Consider the following 22,037-nt stretch of genomic DNA (forward strand, 5'->3'; position numbering starts at 1 on the left):
TGGTGATCAAAAATAAAGGCATGAAGGTGATATCCTCTGTGCATCTGAAGGATGCTTTCTGAAGTCAGAGAAAGAAGGAGCCTTAGTTTCTCAAAGATTGAAGGACTCATTTATCGACGGTATGTGAAGAAGCTTTCGATATAGAACGGTTGAGTCGCACCATTGTGAGGCAAGCAGTCTCCAAATGCAGCCTCCGAAGGTTGTGGCCCTTGAATTGAGGGCATGCAGGAATGGATGTTGTACTTAGGCTACGCAAGCTATGCCATGCTTTTAGCTTAATCCCATGCTACACACTTCTACAGGTGGTATATCAGCATGTATTTACATTCAGAGTGATTAGGTGTAAACCTGTAGACATTTAGAATAACAGAACGAGCCATTTCAAAGTATATGTGAGGGTGAAAGGGGTTTGTCCTTCAGTCACTAACTGAAATATTAGGCAAGTGGAAATTAGGACTCATCATGTGATCACCAACATCAGGAATAATTCTCTGGCTCCCACAAATGTCTGTATCTGAGAAGTCTAGTCTTCGACTCTGGAAGTGTCAGACCACAGTGTAAGAAAACAACATCCCCAGCCCTGGAGCAACAGTGCAAGCAAGGCTTAAAATACAGCTTTCATTTAGATAAAGTTCATTTAGTTTTTATTGGTGCATGATTGCCTGTAATAATGGTGGAAAGCCGGCAGATTACGCACTTACGCAGAGAAATAAAAGAGATTGCACAGAGATCTGGGGGACAGAGAGTGATGGGGGAGGAGAAACGCCCCAAATAACACGAGGAGGAGCAGCTCACCGGAATCTTGTGTTCCTGCAAAAGGGGACTTTAAGCCCATATGATGAAACCTGAAGGGTTTAAAATGTTACCTGTGAAGATGCTTCACTTGAAGAAGTCCCTCAAAGCACAGTTTTTATTCCAACACAACCTGTTTAAACCCAATAGGCTCACCTGAAACCTCCCTGTTGACTCAGTGTTTCATTAAAGCAAGAGAGGAAACATAAATCACCCGCTTGAGTTTCGAGTAACTGACCCTTCTGCTTTTGTGTATATGTGTTGGTTGCTGCAGAAATGTTACACGAATGACAGAAATGTACGGTGGCCCTGAGAGCTCAACACACTGCAACTTAAGAAAACACATGCAAATAGACAATACACATGCACATGGAGAAAACATTATTAGTAAATAATGGTAGCATTGAGAGTATTAGCTTGTTTTGTGAGTATTTGCTTGTGTTAGTAGCATTGTGAGTATATGGATTTGTTGATAGCATTGCAAGTATTTGGTTGTGTTGGTTGCATCGTCAGTATTTGGTTGTGTTACAAGTATTTGGTTGTGTTGGTAGCATTGTGAGTATTTGGTTGTGTTGGTTGCATTGTGAGTATTTGGTTGTGTTGGTTGCATTGTGAGTATTTGGTTGTGTTGCAAGTATGTGGTTGTGTTGGTTGCATCGTGAGTATTCGGTTGTGTTGTAAGTATTTGGTTGTGTTGTGTCTATTGCACGTGTTCTCCTAAGTTGCAGTGGGTTGACCTCTCTGGCCCACCGCAGAAACTCCATATTTTGAATAAACATAGAGAAACATATGACACACTTTTAATTGGATCACATGTGTCTGAATATGAACAGATAAATATAATATTTCTTAAGATACCTCTGTCTTTATAGAGAAGAGTCAGATAGTGATGCTGTGTATATGTGCACATAGAATAAGAGAGAGGCAGGTGCTGCTCTGTGTAACCTGTGATACTAATAGACCTTTACCCCATGTGCACACACATACACACACTATTGTACTCTCCAGTGTGTTCAAACAAGCAATTATGTCTGTGACAGGCCAGTCACTGTATCTCCCCTACACTTCAGTCCCCTGTCCTTCAGCACCATGGACAGCACCTCTTCTCTAACACTGAGGGAGGAAGAACAAAATACAAACAGTAAAACATGTAACAGACACACACATAACAAACAACCTAAAAGGGTTTTAACCCACATATAACAATATGATGATTAAGGGAATACGTTTGAAGAGCTCAATTAACTCGTTATAATCTCACATAACATTATTGGTGAGAAAATGGTTACTTGGATGTGGGAGGGAAACTATGAACATCCAATAACTGCAGTTTTCTGATAACATAAATTCAGTTACAATCTCAAGCTTTTGGGATGCATTTTCTGTTGAGCAGCTGCCTGCTCCTATGTAATATCTCCATCTGTGCCCTCTGGTCATGGACTTAATGTATTTTTGCTGGGTTGTTCATTGCATTAAAATATATGAAACTATAAAAAATATTTTGTTGTCTCCTATTGTGTAATATTGTCTGGTCATTTTTATGTAAAAAACATGCAAAGATCTTAAAAACCTCTTTTTGCAGCATGAAGATTTCCTGTCTGGCTCTTGGGCAAGGGCCTAAATTCCTGCTAGTTTAGATGTTGGTATGTTGACTATGACCTTTGACCTTAAAACCTTGAAACCGGGTCAGTAAAATTTGGAGAATGAGGAGCAAACTATAACTCAATAGGTGGACACATCTCTTTATTTCCTGCAATGAAGACGGAACATTTCCACAGTCCTCACTCACATCAAGATACTTATTCATCTATGAGGACGCCGCAAAGTGTTTTAGCAGACGTTTTATTTTCCTCCTTTCTTTGTACGTTGGCAGCCTCAGGCCGAGATGCATTCAAAGTAACTGACCTAAAAGCAGGTTGTTCAGTGTGGTGATACTTCTTTTCAGACAGAGAGCAATAATATACCCGGCATCTTAATTATTGTGTGCAGCGTTTGTGTTTAATGTTGTTATTCAGCTCTTTTCCTTTTCAGTCACTAGTTACTGCACAGTTTTTACAACATGTCCTCAAGGTTTATCTAAAATTTAAGAGTGCAATTTTAGACAAATATTATTTGATTTCTGGTTAGAGGGTAAAAAGCACTGGAGTTGTTTGTGTTGCTATGGCAACAGCTCTTCTACATTGTGCGACTGGATGTTAAGGATGTTTTGTGGTCCTGCTGAGCCACTTTTTGGCAGATGCTTGTAAAAAAAAGAGCTTTCCATAAATGTATTAAAAATAGGACAATGTTCAGTGAACCACTTGTTGATGCTTTACACCATATGACTTACCCTGGGGGGCTCTGTATGAGGATCAAGGAAAATGCTTTGTTTCTTTAAAGTCATGATTAACACATTGTTTGTTACCTCCACCAAAGAGGTTTCACCCCTGTCCATTTGCATGTTTGTTTGTAAGCAAGATTACACAAAATCTACTTGACAGATAGCACAAAGCTTGGTGGAAGGATGTAATCTGAGTCAAAGATTTCGGCCAGGATCAGAGAGCAGATCCATCAACGTTTTAAATCACTTTTTTAAACATTGCAAGTTTGGACATTTGTGACATTTTTACTAATTTCCCAGGTAATATTTAAATAATCAGACATATTTAGGGGAAGATTTCTATAAAAGAATGCAATTTGGGAGCAGTTTGACTGAATTCAAGGGGACTGTTGGGCAGTCAGAAGACGCATTGTAATGTTGCTGTAACACAGTGATATAGAGATGATACCAGGACACACTCTATCCTGAATGGCAGGATCTGTGCACTTTTAACCCCAACAACTTCTTAATTGCAACACAAAGCTGTTTGGCATTGTAAACGTGTCACTATAAAATGTATTCACTGGGTGTTAATGCCTCCGGGCCATACTGTGCCCTTTGGGTGCTTTCCTAACATAACTTTGATTTGTTTCCCCCGATTGTTAAAGTGATCAATAATGCTGTTAGAAGAAAACATTTCATTTAGGTCAGCAGGTCCGGAGACATTCAATTGATCCCACCTTGTTTTTTTAGTGTATTGGTGGCATTGCTGATGACTCCCACACCCCTCTGCACCCGTGGGATTTGGTCCTGATATCTAGTAATTGCTGCAATATCCCACTAAACACTTCCCTCAGCTGTTCACTGCACAGCCTCAGCTGGGACCAGGCTGTGCCTAATTCCCACAGAGGTAATGTGGCTGGGATTAATGAGTTATCATTCTGTGGCTTGAAGTCATAATACCCCTTTTTTACAGCTTCAAATCTCCTTCATATTTCTTCACGGTTTGTCTTCTGAATTATCAATGAGAATACCTTCTCCGCAACATGAGTTCACATGGATGCTCAAAGCACACATGAATTCAGCGTTCTGTTATGTGAGTAGGTCATTGGTAAGTCAATACCACTGTTTGACACCTAATGTGACCATCTGTTGCTGCCTCTGCCTCTCATTTGTTGCCATCTTGTGGCCAATTTAAAATCTGTCACAGTCTTTATGTCCACTAATCCGCCAGTGGAAACGTTCCTGTGATCACACATACAGAGTCGGACCAGATGTGGTAAATAGGTGCCGGTGTCAGTCGTCATCATTACAGCAGCTGTAACCGTTCATGAAGATATGACCAGAGATCAGCACAGGCTGTTTGAATAATGATAGTTTCATTTTATAGTAGAATAGAGTTGAAAAAGAGCTTTTCAATAATTTCACATTATTATGATATTGAGATCTGCATAACTGGCTTAGAGGCTGACAAGCTGTGGTCATAATATTTACGTTATTATTAAGACAGATAATACCATCCTATTTAGTAGTTAGTACACATAATTTGTTAAACTACCTCTGTATATTTCAAAAATGTTCATCCATGTGTGTTTATCACCTGTATCAGCTGCTTTGAATGAAATAAAAGCCAGAATGGCACTCAGAAGAGTACATAACTCCACCAAGGCCCAGCAGTTCCATAATAAAACCACAATTAAATCTGCACCAATGTCACATAGATATCAGTTCCCTCAACATGCCAGGTACTTTTTTCCCATCATGATCCATCACTTACTCTCTGAGAAATCAACAAATTGTTGGAAAAATCTCCCAACTAAAAAGTGAAAAAGAATGTCCTGGATCAGCAATCTATGATTCAATTAAAAAAATGTATAGACACAAAGCTCCATATCTATATAAAATAAAATACAAAAAATATAGCATCAAATACAATCATAGAAATTTACAAATCCAAGATTATTGGATTATTGTTAAGACTCACACAGGCATTTGTTCCAGTGTTTCCAGAAACAAGAGGAATATCTTGTGTCACTCTGTCGAGGCTCCGTTGAAGCCACTATGATGACATTTGTTGAATCAGTTAATCGACACATACATTTTTAAATAAAATCCCTCAAGACCGCATGGATAGTAGGAACATTACAGGCCACAAAGATTTGACTTGCACTGGTCCATCTTGGGATCTCTACTGTAACTGCACCACACGTATAGAATAGAGTACAGTTGGCTCTAAAGAGGGCTAACATCATCTGTACACATGTGATCTGCACCAAAATTCTATCGGCTCCTCCCTGAACCATACCACATCCTTCATCCAAGTTTCATTATAATCCATCCAGTGGTTTTTGCGTTATATTTCTTACAAAGAAACCAACAGACAAATAGAGAGGGGTGAAAACAAGACCTCTGTGGCTGAGGTAAAAATGAATACATTCCTATAAATAATAACATTTTATTGGCATTTCTCTGCTGTATTTTGAGGTTCCATATGTTCCACATATGGTTTCCTGTTGTCATGCCTTTGCACTGTTCCAGACAGGGATGTGAAAATACATCAGGACCAACAGTTACTTATCTTCACCACTAGTGGGAGGTCTAAATCCAGCAATGAAACAGCAGCAAGTCTACATGTTCCATTGGTCATGACTACAAGTCACCCACAGTTTTCAACCAGAGGTTTGATCACTGCAGTGTAGCATCGTTTGCGTGAAGCTTTAATAATGTGATCAATACATCACCAAGAATATAAAACATTATCATCTTCTTTTTTAAACACATTCTATTAAGTATCATATTATGAATTCCCAGCAGGTACAGACACCAACAAGAAAAATATAAGGCCATGAAAACAAAACAATAGATTCTACAACTTTTCTAATTCTTGAAACACAATCATCATCTTCATCCATTTACGGATAAAAATGTTTGATGTACATTTTTCAATGCAAAGTGACAAACATGTTTCAAAAGACAGTATCCTGACATGTAATCCCTATTATACTGTGATATTATGATATACTTATATAATATTTAATATCCTATACATTTTTGAATGATTATATTATATTATATTATATTATATTATATTATATTGTCCTTTCACAACTTTACATGAAAAGCTTTTATTGGGCGGCTGTGGCTTAGGAGGTGGAGCAATTTTCCACTAGGTCAGGGGTTCAAACCCCAGCTTCTCTAGTCCACATGACAGAGTGTCCTTGAAAAAGATGCAATACTCCAATTTGCCCCTAACATCTGAGCTGACAGTGAAGGGTGTGTGTGATAGGAAAAGTGCAGCATATACGAGGCTTGTAGTCCATTTTACCATTTAAAAGTACAAATGTGCACAAGTGTGGAAATATAAGCAGTTCAATGGACACAAACTCAGATAAATGGTGACCACTATAAGGGCAAGGGACCAACCTTTTTAGACTCCTCCCTCTGATGGTTGTGGTTGCAATCACACCGGCTGTGTTTATGATTTCTGAGCCGCTGGTTCACGATGGTTCCTCTCTCTCAGTTGTCAGGCACCAAAACACAGAAGGGACGTGCGCTGCCCCTGTTAAAAGAGGCTAAAACAACAAACTGATCAGCACACGTCAGGTGAGTCACCGCGGTGACAGGTACCAAACAGTGATTCTCAACATTGAGTGACGTGTTCGTGGTTTAACAACCCAATGTGTTTGATGAAACAGTACTGACCAGACTGTAGGGAACTCCCTTCCACTGACAGCAGTAAACCAAAATAGGCCTCAACCTCTGCTTCACCATTAAGGCTTTAACACACTAACCCAGATTGAAAACCACACATTCACCGCTATGTGCGGTAACCCAGATTTTATCATATTTTTAAGACAAGCTATCAGCCACCAGCCATGTGTACTTTATGTACTGGTACGATCATCAGAGGGAAGTGCCTTTACATTTCACTTTAAGATGTGGGTGGTGACCCTGCCTGTGTATATACAGACATGTAACTGGGCAAATCAGAGATGTATCCAGCAGGGCACAGGCAGCATAAGCGTCTTTCTGTTATTCATTTCAGTCAGTTTGTTGAGTTTTTACTTTGCTATCTATCTATCTATCCATCTATCCATCTATCTATCTATCTATCTATCTATCTATCCATCCATCCATCCATCCATCTATCTATCTATCTATCTATCTATCTATCTATAATTGATTTCTGCCGGTCTGTGTTGAAATATGCTGAAAGATCAAAAATAGTTATTGATACGCAGTGTTGTTTTAGCAGTTACAGGCCGTTAACAGTAGTCCCATCAAATCAAACACAATCAGTGAATTCAGTTTTGATAGTGCGACAATCTTGGCAAAAAAGCAGATTCCTGCGCATATTACAATTTACAATTTGACACAAGAGATGCATAAATTATGCCCTGGGAAAACTGTGAAAATGCTGAAAATCATCCTGCCTCTCATCAAAATGTAATGGGACCCATACGACACCCTTCCACTAGGTTTTATAGAATTCTGTCCTGTTGGAGATGGAGCTCCAGTTGTTCACATCAAACATCAGAAGGGGGGGGGGGGGGGGGGGGGGGGGGGGGAGCTATCTCATTGACTTAGACTGAAATGTTTGTGATGTTGTGAGTAGAAAAGCATTTTAGAATGCACAAAACATCGATCCTCGAGACAAATGGGCCACAACAGCTGAGGGTAGCTCCTGTGAAACACATAGCTTAGTCTGATGAGTCTGGATTCCTGCTGAGGTCTGCAGATGGTAGGGTCAGAATTTGGTGTTAGCAGCGTGAGTCAATGTAGCCAACCTGCCTTGTGTCAACAGTCCGGGCTGGTGGTGGTGTAATGGAATGAAGAATAAAAAGTTTTCCTGGCACACATCGGATCCCTTGATACCAATACATCAGTCTGCCACAGCATTCAAACCATGGTCAGCCATTACAATGTCAGCTACAGTTGAGTAGGTCTGTATCGGTTTGTATGTTCTGGATTCATCAACAGGTGGCGCTGCTGAGTTTAGTCAGAGTTGCTCAAAGGCATCTTGAGTTGAGAGTAAAAAGGAGATAGACCACGCCCACTTGTACTCACCTACATCATCACATCGTTGACGTTTGCCTCCAGATCATGACCCCCTAATTAAGGTATAATCTTATGGTATAAAAGATATTATGGTTGATGTTTTTTTTGCCATCCTTTTGAATGATCATGCTCATTCAGTCCCCAGAGGCTGCATACCAAGTTTGGTCAAAATCCATGATATATATTCTATCCATTTTAAAGTTACTGCATTAAGCCTAAACTTTGATGTCATGTTGTGACCTGCTGTGTGAAGGTTCTGACCCTGCCTCCAAACAACCAACTTATCCAAATCTAATGCAAATTAGATTTAAACTACCTGAGTTATTGCTGTGACAGGCAGGCAGGCAGACAAATGCCACCAATTTCAATACAAAACAGCTCCCTACTACATAAGGCAGGTGTAATTATTTATCCTGCTCAGTTCTGGCCAGTACTGCGGGAAGTGTCGTACTCCATCAATGATCTAATTTCGGTCTCACCGATCACATCACTGATCCGTGTGTTTCTCCCCATTCGAAAGCATTAGTCATTTAGATACAGGTGCACTCACCCCAGGTGGTGCTTCTGCAGTTGCCAGTGTGTTGCGGACAATAAACGACCAATTGGGATCACACAATAAGTGGTGAAGAGCTTAAGTAAATTGAATGCATAGTTCTATCTAAAACAGGTTAAGAGGCATAGACACCAAACAATACATATGTAAACTGTAAAATGGCTTGAATAGCTTTAGTATGTCAATGGGCAGGTGTTTGAAAGAGTAGCTATCAGTAATTAATACCAGTTGAAATGCTGTAGTTAGCTACAAGTAATGGATGCATGTTACAGACATGCAGCTTGTGCCACTCCAAGTGCAAGCTTGTCAAACACTGAAAAATCTATATGTATCAAAAATAATGATGCTATCATCCACCATTATGCAGTTATTAGTGTTTAATAAGCAGTTTATAATCCATTAACAAATGGTGTTGACGAAGAGGCATTCAAGCTCATGAAGCTGTGAGCGTGTCAGACAAAAAAAGCTAGGAACTGCATCACATCACATCGACCCCGTATGGTGACCATGGTCCTGACACATGTTGACATGTTGAGGCACATAACTCTCAAGAGCTGCTGTGAATCACTCCCACAAATACTGCGAGTGTTTTTTGGCTTTTCCAAGTCAGAAGTTGATTCTGACTTTGGCATTGGTCAGCAAAATGGTGCACAGGTCATACTGCAACAGTCAAAGTGTAAAGAAGCATTGTGGATTACATGTTAGCAGTGGTTAAAGTAATCATTTTAAAAAACGCCAACAAAATAGGAAGACGTAACTGTTAACAATTTAATGGATGTTGAGTGAATAGCTAATGGAGCAGAGAATTGAAAGAAATGACAGGTGATGGAGAGCAACAGCCTCACACATACCAGACGTACATTTCATGACATGAGGGATGACTGAGCGCTTTGTGGAGAGGGAATGATAGTGGGAGGGAGAACGGTGGAAAAAAGAGAGAGATACAGACAAAAGGAAAAACATTTGCAGCCTGCCCTGCCCCCTCATCAGTCTCTGGGGAACAAGGGATTATGGAAATGTATAAATGTGTGTGAGAGAGAGAGAGAGAGAGGAAGGGAGAGAGGGAGACTGACAGACAGAGAGGAGGGAGAGAGGAAGGAGAGAGCGAAAAAGAGAGGGAGGGAGACAGAGCAATGCCATTGGTCGACCGTTATAACACCAAGCGTGATAGAAATATTTCTCTCGCAGTCCAAGAAATAGAGAGGCAGAGACAGTAGACTCAGGAAACACATTCAGGTCTGTTTTCAAAATCTGTGGAAGAGAAGAAAAAAAAGACAGGAGGGTTCAGAAAGAGAGGAGGGCAGACAGAGGAGCAGATAAGGAAAAGGATGGACTAATTAACTTATGACCACTGAGGGCTTTGGAGATTTTTGCTTAAGAACAGGAGAGATTTCAAAATCAGATGCGACTCAACATGTAGTTGTTCTGCAGGGTCCTGGTCAGATTCTCCCCTTTTCTTCCCCCCTCCGAATTTAATTGTTTTACTCTACAAAGACAGATGTGAATGTTTTCTGGAGTAATCTGGGGGATGCGTCTGAGGGAGAGATGCAGAGCAGAGAATTCTGACATGGTGCCGACCCAAATTGACAGAGACGAGGAAAGAGTGGACTGTTCAGTGGCGGCAGACACGTCTCCAGCCAGACACAGGTATTCTCTACTCGACACTAAGATCCGTCCGGATATCGATCCATGCTAATTGAAACTATCGTCAATATCGTGCTCTGATCTTGTATTTTGTGTGGATGCGTGTTAGTGGCATTGTAATGTTAAATAGTCGTTTGAATTGGAACCTGACTCCAATATTTGGACATCTCCTTTCATTGCAAAATCAACATTGGCAGCCGGTAATTTGCTTTGTAAGGAAAACTGTGTGACGCGCAGAGAAATATCCACGATCAGATTCACATGGACGTAAATCATTTCTCAAAAATGTATTAATACAACAAGTAATATACCAGGAGAGTGTATGTGTAAACTATAACTCACAGCTAATCTATATGTTTGTTTACGTACGTGTTGAATATGATATGCGTCACTACCAGTGTTCTTGATTTAGAGCAACAGATGAACTGAAAGCCATAAGACAAACTACTGACCTATTACAAGCCATAACCATCTTAGACAATAATCCTGTTTGAAACGCAACGCTGTGCTTTCTAATGACAAGAATCCTGTGCTTCTGTTGTCAGCGTGTCAGCCGCACACTTACTGTGAGGAACGAAAAGAGTATGTAGGTTTGTCTAAAGAGAAACCACAGGGAGGAGGAGGATACAGACATATTTTGCCTGTCAGAGACTCAAAAGAAGGGCATCAGGCCAACAACAGACATGTAAGTGCTTCCTAAATCAAAGCGAGAGAGGAGGGGGTCCATCCTGCTGTTAAGATACACAAAAGGGGACAAAGACACAGCCTGAGTGGAAGTGAAGCCACAGTCGGCCTGATTATTGATTGTTACTAAAACTGAGTGCTTTGCCTACCTGGACAACACGGACTCGACCTGCGTCAGAGGTGGAAAACAGTCAGTAACCTCTACTAAAGTAGAGGGAGCAATAGATTCAGAGCAGAGAGGAGGAGAGGGGTTTCCCTGTCCTTTCTCTCGACCCTTCCCGTCGTCAGGCTGGCAGGCACAGCCACGGCATTCACCTTTGCGGCCTTCTGCTACATGCTCACCTTGGTGCTGTGCGCCTCTCTCATCTTCTTTGTCATATGGCAGGTGAGTGGCACAGTGCACGCCGGGTCCACAGCACACACACATACAGTGAGAACTAAAACGGGCGCATGTAGAGCCTGAGAACGCTCCACGCTGCATCCCACACAGGCAGACAAACACATACACACAACCCTGTACTTCTATCTCAGTGAGGACACTTATTGGCGTAATGCATTCCCTACCCCCTTACCCTAACCTTAACCAACACAACTAAATGCCTAACCCCAATCTTTAACTTAACCCTAACCCTAACCCTAACCCTAACCTCAACTTAATACTAACCCCCTTCCAACATCCCATTGAAAGTGGATCAGAAAGTGAGGACTGGCCAAAATGTCTGTAATGCTCAGGCTCAAAATGGTCCTCACATAAATATCTGTACAAGTATATATATACACACACACACACACATACACACACACACGCACACACACTCACACACACACACACACACACACACACACACACACACACACACACACACACACACACACACACACACACACACACACACACACAGATAATGACATGCATAAATGCTACAGCTAAATCTCAAACCACAGTGAACTTGTACTTAATGGGACCATCTGACCTCTTAAAAGCCACCAAATGATACTTTTCTCACTGGGATTTCAAAAAACAAGCCCTGGCGAAACTCAGATACAAATTTTTAGTTTGGATGAAACACCACCGAAAATAAAGAAGAATGTGTAAAACTCAGGATGAAAACTTTTGATTTGTGCTTTTCTTCATCTATTTCCACACATCAACTTCTAGCTGACCTGCTCCCTTGGTGGTTAATCACTAGTTGAATTAACTGGAGCTCGTCTGACCCTTGCTCAATTCAAAGACAGATTCCAGCCGACTCCATCTCCCCCACATTAAAGAAACATAGGATCGCAGAGTACTGACAATAAACTGTTCCTGCAACCTGCACGTAACGAGAGCAGGGAGGCAAAAAAAAGATAACCAACCTAAATCTTGCCACCAGACTGTTCAGTCAGTCTGCATCAGTCTGCCTGTGGCATTTTGACTGCTATTTGCACAGAGATCGCAGGAGACCAGTGCACCAGTGTCCAGACTCCAGAAACACTAAAGCTCGGATCCCTCACCTTCAACATGGAAGCAGAAATAATGTGAAATACAAAAAAAAACATCATTATGAATATATGACTTGAAATGACTAACGTACCAATTGACTAAGTGGGTGAGACGATGAGTCAGTGAGTGTATCTGTGTGTGAAAGAGACGAGCAGAAGAATGCGTCTGGCTCCGCGCTCGTGTTACTGAAACACTCACCGACCTATGATTTTGTTCACCCCTTCCCCCAAGGCTGCCTCCACCAGGAGGGTTCAGCACCCCGCTTCTACGCGGCTCTCCACCAATCAGAATCGCTCTGTAGTAACCATGGCACTCACTTAGGGGCCCACCATGTCGCCATGGAAACTGCATCTGTTTACAACAGAGCTAAGTGTGAAGGAAGATGAGGGAGAGACGTATAGACTCATATAGGGGAGATTACCAGCAGGGCTGTAGCTATTTCAAACGCAGAGAAGGCTTCACTGCTGTCAATCATCGGGGCGGTAAATCAGATGCTCACTTATCTGCGAAAAATACCTTTTTTTTTTATGACTCTGTAATGAGCCAGTGAAATGAAGCATGCTATTTAAAAGCAGAACGGATGATAAGCACAAATTATTATTTTTCATAGAGCAATTAATCAGAGGGCCAGAGAGAAAAATTATACTCCCATACAGAGAGCACTTAGTGTTATCAGTGTTGTGCATCTACAATTCATCATATATTTACATTTAGCGCAAAAGGCCAAAGACACAAAATTATGGAGGGTTTCCTATAGATGTTTGGTACTCCTCTCGACAAAGCATACCTTTTTATCGAATTCCACAATTTTTTCAATGTGACAGCCTCCTGTGTCTCCATGGATATTCAGTTTCTACTGAGATCAGGCTCATGAAATAAAGACTGGCCAGGAGGTTTAGGGGAGATGGAAATCAGAAAATATGGGGTCAAACCGAGAAAATGGATACCCAGCAGGGCGCATACATTGGCCAAGGTCCAACAGTCCCCTTAAATTCAATCAGGCTGCACCAAAGATAGAAACTCACTTCCATAAATGTGCCTACATTTTTTTCATCAAGAGCCATGAATAATTCCCTGCATGGGAAATCAGCGAAAGATAAAAAAGAAAACAAACAAAAAACGCCCTACCTCATGATGAGACAAATTTCAACATCTGTCCCCTGATCCTTATCCACACCGAAATCTAATGAGTTGGCCCATACTACATACTTCTACCAAGTTTATTGTTTTTATGTAATCGTGCTTAAAAACAAACAAACTCACCAACAAAAAGGACAGACGTGAAAACATAACCTCCTTGGAAGAGGTAAGAAACCAGGAGGAGAATTGAAATCAGAATTTCAGCTCCTCAGATAATGATATAAAAATAATAGGAGCTCATACAGAGAATAAAGGGGGAAAGGACAAGGCTGTAATTACAAATGCACATATTAACCATTCAATCACCATGTGTGTTCAAGCAAAGTGAGCAGTGTGGCTGCAGCTGAGCAGGATGCTCTTAGTGTGCTGCACAAGATGATTTCTTATGAGTGTGGCGTTGAAAAGATTCCAGCTGTGCCTTTTAATTACACTGTATATACATTACATACAGTATTTGCACTCATTGTGATTGTAAAGGTAACCAAATGAAAAACAAACTCACTCGCGTCTGTTATTTTTCAGATCATCGCTTTTGATGAGCTGCGCACAGACTTCAAAAACCCCATTGATCAGAGCAATCCCACCAGAGCGGTAAGAACCCTGCTGCTTCATTTCTTTCAAGAGTGATCAAAACCTCCTGCTCACACAGAGAATCCCTTCTACCCAGTTCCAAGAAGAACACGTCATTGGTTTACACTGGGCGACCCAGAACAAATCCAAGGTTTCACTAGGAGATTATTGCACATGACCTTCGATTTTGAGTTCATAAACAGACCGGTTTTATGAAGAAGGTCTTAAAATAAATCAACGTTTCATGAGAAACCCACAGTCGTGTATCTGTAATCACTTGAAAAATAATTTCATGTAAATGAATGATTTGTGATTTGCAAATTTGGATTGACACCTTTCTGCATTTATCCTGCCCATTAATCCTACAACGTCAAATATTTGTCGTACTTTGAAAACAGTTAGGGCTAATCCAGGCTTCCAGGTGATTGCAGCACCGAAGCTCTCGGGCTCATTTCAACGCTCATTTGCATCCTGATTGAAACAATCAACCTTCTGCAAAGACGTGACCTGTTGGCTCAGTCAATTAAAGAGATTGATGCAAATGAAGCTGCTGTTTGTAGAATGAGATACTGCACAGTCACCACACAGCAACATTCCACCTTTGTAATAAAATGAAATGAAATAAAAAATCTGCAGTATAAAACATGAATTGTCCTAAAGTAAGGGCAGGTGTTTCTCTTCTCTTCCTGCAGCGTTGCTTCTATTTAATAAATAAAATGTTATCTTTATCTTTTAAAAACATTTATTAATATTCAGTCAGTACTAAGTGCCATTATTCATGCAGCGTGTTACCAGCAGTTGTGAATGTCCCTCTCACAAGTTAGCTAATGTTCTAGAATTATGCACCGGAACTGCAAAGTGAGAGTGATGGGGAGTGGGAGAGAAAACTGCGAACAAACAGACAGTAGGAGTGTGGAGGCACGCCAGCTCCAGGGGGGTGGACACAATAACGGCAACACCTGTACAAAAGAAAAAAAAACGCACAATGCAATCAAATGGAGAAGCTCCGCTGGGAAGGTTCCGACCAAAGAGGATGTTTTGCTTTTCCTCCTCAGATGAAGGTGGAGAGGTGGAAAAGCATCATCCGAGCGTACTGACGGCACCGTTTTGTATCAAGGCTGTTGTGTTGGATTGCATATCATTGTACAGGTGTTTTTAAATCTGTAGCAGACGACCTAAACTTCAGAAGTAATAGGATCTGCCAGGATTCGCTGCTACTACCAGTCTCTCCCAAAATCAATAAACTGCCAAACAGAACGAGGACTTACATGGCGACAGCCTTCGGGAAAATCAACAGCAATGATCTCTGATGTTCAAATAGCTGATACAGTCTGCAATAAAAAAGCAGTAAATATTGCAGGGGGACGAACTGGAAGGGAGTAAACATGTGATTCCAAATCAGCTGTATGTGCACAGCCACGTATTGCAGTCTCAAAGGGAAACGTATTGACATTGTAGGAAAACACGTTGTGTTTCGTAGACAAAAGGTGGAAAGCAGAATTATTGCCTCTTGACATGTCTAAAGGATGACTCACCCCCATAAAGAGCAGTGTCATGTTGAGAGGGTCCAGTGTTATAAATCTCAAATTATTTTTATAATAATAATAATAATTATTATTATTATTACTATTAAGATATTTATCTTATCTTATCTTAATGTTCTCTATAATCTATAATATTGTAAGGTCTCAACCTTACAGCTTGAAGTGCCTTGAGATAATGTATTTTGTGATTTGGCGCTACACAAATACAATTTAATTGAGTTGAAGCATGAAAAAACACATGACAAAAGTCATGCATTTCTTTACTTTAGATTAGATCACTAATCAAATCAAACTAAATACTTGTGCCTCTATTATTTGATTTGCATATAGTGAAATATCTAATCTGTCTTTGATTAATGTCGTCAGTTGTGCGTCCATTGCTGGAACAATTAAATATTCAGAGTGAATCAGGATGACCTGACACAGACTAAAGCACCTCAGGTAGAGTCCAGGGCTGCAAAACCCAAGCAGACCCACTGCAGAATAACTATTTATCTGTGCAATAACAAACCATACAGAGAACTCAGGATGTTGCTCTATGTAAAAGATTACATAGAGCAACTTAACAGCTGCAAATAAACAGTGAGGATGGAGACCCAGATTCTTGGTGTAGATCCGAGGCAAAAATCGACTTCCAGGTCACCATGGGAGGTTTGATATTGTGGCCACAGATTCATGAAAGGTGCAGCATGTGGCTCCAGCTGAATGGAATGGACATCTCAGAGGGATTAATACAGGAAGCTGGCATCCTGGAACTAAGAAAGACGACTCAATGTGTCATAAAATAAGTAGGAGAGCCTTTTCAGCCGTCTACATCTGAGACCAAATCCAGTTACACGGCCCTGGACTCACAGCGTGCTGCTGACAAATGTCTCACTATTGGTACTTTTGTTTACCTGCTCTATTAGCATCCTGGGGCTGGAGGAGAGATGGATATAATGAGGGAATAAACTGCAGCAAAACATCTCATTTCCCTTTGCTAGCCAAACAATGAACGCCAGAATAAAACATTTCCTGGCTGCTAATTGGTAAACGCAGGAGAAGATGGATGGATTCATTTCTATAATTGATAATTGGGGCTTCCCTCATGGCTCACCGGAGACTCCAAGCTGTTAGGTTTACAAGGCAAAGTGCCAGAGAAGCTGCACCATACATCACTGTCACTGCTCCACATGTAGCTGCTGTACCTTTCTAATGATCAACAGATTTATTTAGTTTAGTTTGAGCAACACACCATTTAGTTTGTTTATTTATTTTAAATATTTAGCTCAGGAAACCATCAAGAGACCAATCTCTCTCCTTCTCATAAGTTTCTCTTGTTTCACTATGTGTTCAAATGTAATGAACATGTTTGTTTTATTCTTTGAACAACTGTCACCATTTTTCCCAAATTCCAAATTACACAGACACTGGAATGAAATGGCTGCCATACAAGTAGAGATGCAGATTTAAGGCAAATCTGAAGTAGACCCTTAATTTTCTCTGGAGCTGTATAATGGAACATAAATTAGTTGGTTAGTTGGATACTTATTATTCATGGGTTATTATTTGTTACCATAAGTTTGTTAATATTGTGTATTTCTGGTTCAGGAGGACGGGTATGACTTGTAAACATGGAGGCATCTTAACCTGCTCAATACATTTATAATTAAGCAACAATTTCTCTATGTTTTATTAACATGTCACTAAAATGAGTCAAACTGAAATTCTTTAAATCTGAATTTTCTAAATCCCAAAAGCACCTATTATTTCTGCCCTGGGATTTATTTCAAATAATTATATGATTATAGCATGTTAATCAGACTTTCTTCATATCCACTCCACAGAGGGAACGGATTCTCAACATCGAAAGAATCTGCAACCTGCTTCGCAGAGTGAGTAATCGCTGTTGCTCACCTGCTGCCGGCGGATGACTAAAACAGAACCCCCTCAGACAACCATGACCATTTGTCTGTCTGACCATTGTGAGGACCATGGCGTACTCTGATTCATTCCACACGTAACCCATCCTCGCCACCCGCCATCACTGCTCTATCTGCGCTCACACACACACTCACACACACACACACACGCACACACACACACACACACACACACACACACACACACACACACACACACACACACACACACACACACACACACACACACACACACACACACACACACACACACAGCAGTGGAGAACAATGGTACAGTGCAGTGGGTTTTGTGCCCGTTGTGATTTGATTTCTTTTCTCATTTCGAGGCTTTCACAAAAAGAACTCGAGGTCGTCATGCTGCTGGAATTTGTTCTGCCCTTCTGTGTATGAAGCCACTGATTTGCAGATGCTTGCTAATATTGACAGATAGTTTGATTTATTGATTCATTATTTTCCATAGTGGTGAACCGCAAGGAACCTAAGTGCCACTGAAACTTAATCACTCCATCACCCTTTAATTGAAAAATAAATTAGATGGTACATATACTTTCAATACCTTTAATGTAGTGCACTTATGGATATAATAACATATATCTGCTGCAGAGGGAGAGGATGTGCAAGAAGGTAGAATAATAACAACTGTGTAGCATTAACTTAAAAAATTATATTTCTGATCAGATTAGAGAGATGATCAGTTTTCCAGCAATAAGACTACATTGGCATTTAGTTTTTACCCCCTGGTTTGTTTAATTTTAAACAAGGTAATGCAAAAACTACTGGACAGATTTTAACCTATTGGCAGGATATTGTATGAGTTGGGGAAGAACACTTTAGCGCAGATCCTGACCCAAGGTCAGATCCAGGATTTATTGTTTTACCTTCTCTAACAATGTGAGATATTTTATAATAATAATTGGATTATAATTTTTTTAATTAAAAAATCTGGCATGTTTAGGGGGCTGATATCTATGAGTGTATGGAAATTGGTGCAGATTCAGATAAAAATCCTGTTGGGCCTTGGTGGAGGCATACACTCTCCTCATTTTGACTTAATGTTTTTGTGTGACATTATGTAAATGCCAACTCAGCCCAGAGGCTTATTTTGCCCTGTTTATAGAGACGCTGTATTTGTCCAGTCACTAATCTGTCTTGTAAAACAAAGAGATCTGCTGATTTAAGTGTTATTCCTTTAAAGCAGCTAAAATCTATATTTTTCTGCTAATGATCTTCGTGTAATGCAAAGGGGACACCTCTGTGTGAACTCACTAAGAGTAATCTCCCAATTCTGCCACCTGAATCCACCATGCACTATGCTCAGCACCAAACAACACATAGAAAGACTTAGAAAATAGCTGGTTAACATGGTGATGTCTTAAGCAGCAACAGCACCAGGTTTTATACCCTGTAGAGATGTGAGTAAAAGCAAAGCAGATTTAGAGTTAGTGTAAGAGTCAGATTGGACTTTCAACATGTACAGATGCATCAGTCATACCCACACATTTTTCTGTCACTGTTTTTCCTTTCTGACGGAAAGATGATGTCTCCATTGATATCCAATAAACTCTCATTATTATCCCAGTTGTTAGTCCTGCCAGGGAAAGAGTTGTCAACGAGCACAAGACCAAAGCAATGTGTAGATCTGTGGCTCAGAGGTATAGCTCAAGCCGAGAGATTTAAGTCACCTCAACAACAAATAGTTTGTCAAACTAAACTAAAATTGCAAATAATGCACGCAGGTAGAAGTACTTGAGTAAAGTAAGTAAGTGCTTGCTATAGTATTATTAAAATTAGCCTATTCCCTAATGTAACAGTCTATTACAACATTATGACTGAGACTCAGCCTATTCCGATACCATAGTATTTTGTTTCTTCACCAGGGATGGTGCTGCTGCTGATTATTATTAAGGCATAACCACCCTAACCCTATCACACATATGCGAATGTGTAGTGAACCTTAACGTCCTGTTCACTTCCATTATGTGTAAGTGAGGAGGCGAATGAAAGATTTGCTTCCATTGGTAAGGCAAATCACAGCGTGTTGAGGGAGGCGGGGTCTAATGTTATCTGCACTGATTGGCTCATTGAATTGGAATTCCCTTCTAATTATTGATTGGGAGTTGGAGTCAATCCCAGCTGACGTTAGGCGACAAGCAAGTGGCACCCTGTACAAGTCGCCACATCATAGAGCCAACACATAGAACAGCCATTCACACTTATATCACACCTACGCATAATTTAGAGTCAATTTAATCCCAATTAGCATGTCTTTAAATCACATTACTAGTCAAGTAAAGTGCAGATACATAAAAATATACTTAAGTACATAATGAGGTCAAAAATGTATTTAGTTACATCCCGCCACTCTTAAAACCTGTCTACATCCCATGTGCTCTTAGTATTTTAGTTTTCGTGTGTTTTTGCTGCACTGTAATAACCTCATCACTAAATAATGTGCAGACCTATAAAAAGACTGTGTGTGTGTGTGTGTGTGTGTGTGTGTGTGTGTGTGTGTGTGTGTGTGTGTGTGTGTGTGTGTGTTCTGGTTAGTTGGTGGTCCCGGAGTACTCCATCCACGGACTCTTCTGTCTGATGTTCATGTGTGCTGGAGAGTGGGTCACACTCGGCCTGAATATCCCACTGCTCTTCTACCATCTGTGGAGGTACAGTCCCAGAAACAGATGTCTGACACGCTTCCATTACTCTGGTGGCTGAATGAGCCAAAACCTCACTGCTCTTTTCCCAGGTTTTTTCACCGGCCAGCTGACGGGTCAGAGGTCATGTACGATCCGGTCAGTGTGATGAACGCCGACATCCTCAACTACTGCCAGAAGGAGTCGTGGTGTAAGATGGGCTTTTATCTGCTCTCTTTCTTCTATTATCTCTACAGGTACGTACAACATCACAATTTTTTCATTTACCGCAATCCTTTGCTAATGTTGTGATATTATATGAACTTCAAAAGTTGTGAAACAAGCAGCACAATCACTTTTCTGTCCCCACCTCTTTTTTATTTGTTGCCCTGGTCTATTTCCTGCTGAAGTATGGTCTATGCCTTGGTGAGCTTTTAACTCACGGGAGATCTGGAGAGAGAAAAAAGGGAAATATCTGTAAGAAAGACTCAGAAGAATGAACTGGACACTTCAACTCTTCCTCTCTCCATACTCCAACAGTCAAAACAAGGACAAACCAAGACCAACCCGAGTGATAATGTGAATGTAAAGGTGTCGCCTCCACTCGATTATGTTGCTTTATCCCAGATACTGCTGTCGGTCAGCCAGACGAAGTTTTGGAGGATGGGAATGAAACAGAATGAGGACGCAGAAGGTGTTTGTGTTGCCTTTGACCCATTATAAGATTTTAACAATATGAAGGGCTGGAGTTTTTTTTCCCCATGCTGCTCTTACTGCTACAGTCGCTCAACTCACTGTGAATCTCCAAACACTTTGGAAAAGGAAATAATCCATGTGCATTCTGAGAGTTTGAAAAGCAGGATTGTGTTGGTGTCATTCCATGTGTAAAATATTTGCTTTGGTTGTGTTACAGGTTAATAAAACTGTAAGAAACAGGTTGAATAGGGCAGGAGAACTTTAACACGTTGTAAGAAACGCAGGAGGCCTTGCAGGGAAATAACGCTTTTTAACCAGGATGAAAATAAAGCATTGGCCAAGACATCATTGCCTTGATGATAACCTCCACCAAATGTTGAATTTCACACTGTAACTAAAGCATCAAAGAAATAATCATAGGTTTGACTGTAAGAGTCAATGCTTTGTGGTGTGTATTTAGTTCAAGTCCATAGCTGTGAGGGCCTATTATTCCAGGTTCATGCTTTCTGAGGAGCTTCAGGCTCAGGCATATGACATCAAAAAAGTTTATATCTAAAAAACATTGTGCCAAATTTAAACAAGAAGTCAATTTGTTCAAGTGAAAAGAAAAATTCTGAGTATCTGTATCTACATGCTGTGTTGTTACTGCCAGGCCATGACTTTTATTTTTTCACTCTTAAACACACGTTAGACCTTGGCGCAATGTTTTTTACTTAAAAAAGTAGAAACTTAGTTCTGTCGTAATTCTTTTTGTATGTGTGCAGGGAGCGCCTTATTCCTATTTCCTATTCCTAGTGACGTTTACTCTTAATCATCTGCATCTATACTATAGTCATTTTAGCACAGCAGCTCTTCTCTAAAAATGAGGTAGATTATAGAAAATATCATGTACAAAAAGCAATTTAAAAACAGCAAACTAGCAATGTAATAGGATTCATGAGACATGTCGATGCAGTTTTATTCAGTGTGTGTAATGATAGTGTGTGGGACGCAAGTGACACATGAGACAGCAGTGACTCTAT

General features: G+C 40.5%; 1 protein-coding gene across 1 annotated transcript; it reads left to right on the forward strand.

Moving 5' to 3' along the window:
* Nucleotides 1-9,831: 9,831 nt before the first annotated feature.
* Nucleotides 9,832-21,589, forward strand: cnih2 (cornichon family AMPA receptor auxiliary protein 2). The gene is made up of 6 exons (XM_034606110.1): nt 9,832-11,415; nt 14,176-14,244; nt 17,594-17,641; nt 20,237-20,349; nt 20,433-20,576; nt 20,730-21,589. The coding sequence occupies exons 1-6, from the start codon at nt 11,365-11,367 to the stop codon at nt 20,755-20,757; spliced, it is 453 nt and encodes a 150-aa protein (XP_034462001.1). The 5' UTR covers nt 9,832-11,364; the 3' UTR covers nt 20,758-21,589.
* The last annotated feature ends 448 nt before the right edge of the window (nt 21,590-22,037 follow it).

Source organism: Hippoglossus hippoglossus, chromosome 14, assembly GCF_009819705.1.
Source record: "Hippoglossus hippoglossus isolate fHipHip1 chromosome 14, fHipHip1.pri, whole genome shotgun sequence".
Classification (NCBI taxonomy): Eukaryota; Metazoa; Chordata; class Actinopteri; order Pleuronectiformes; family Pleuronectidae; genus Hippoglossus; species Hippoglossus hippoglossus.

Coding starts and splice junctions, on each gene's coding strand:
- cnih2 (XM_034606110.1), top strand. CDS start 11,365: ATGCTCACCTTGGTGCTGTGCGCCTCTCTCATCTTCTTTGTCATATGG. Junction 11,416..14,175: donor TCTTCTTTGTCATATGGCAG/GTGAGTGGCACA, acceptor GTTATTTTTCAG/ATCATCGCTTTTGATGAGCT. Junction 20,350..20,432: donor CTCTTCTACCATCTGTGGAG/GTACAGTCCCAG, acceptor CTCTTTTCCCAG/GTTTTTTCACCGGCCAGCTG.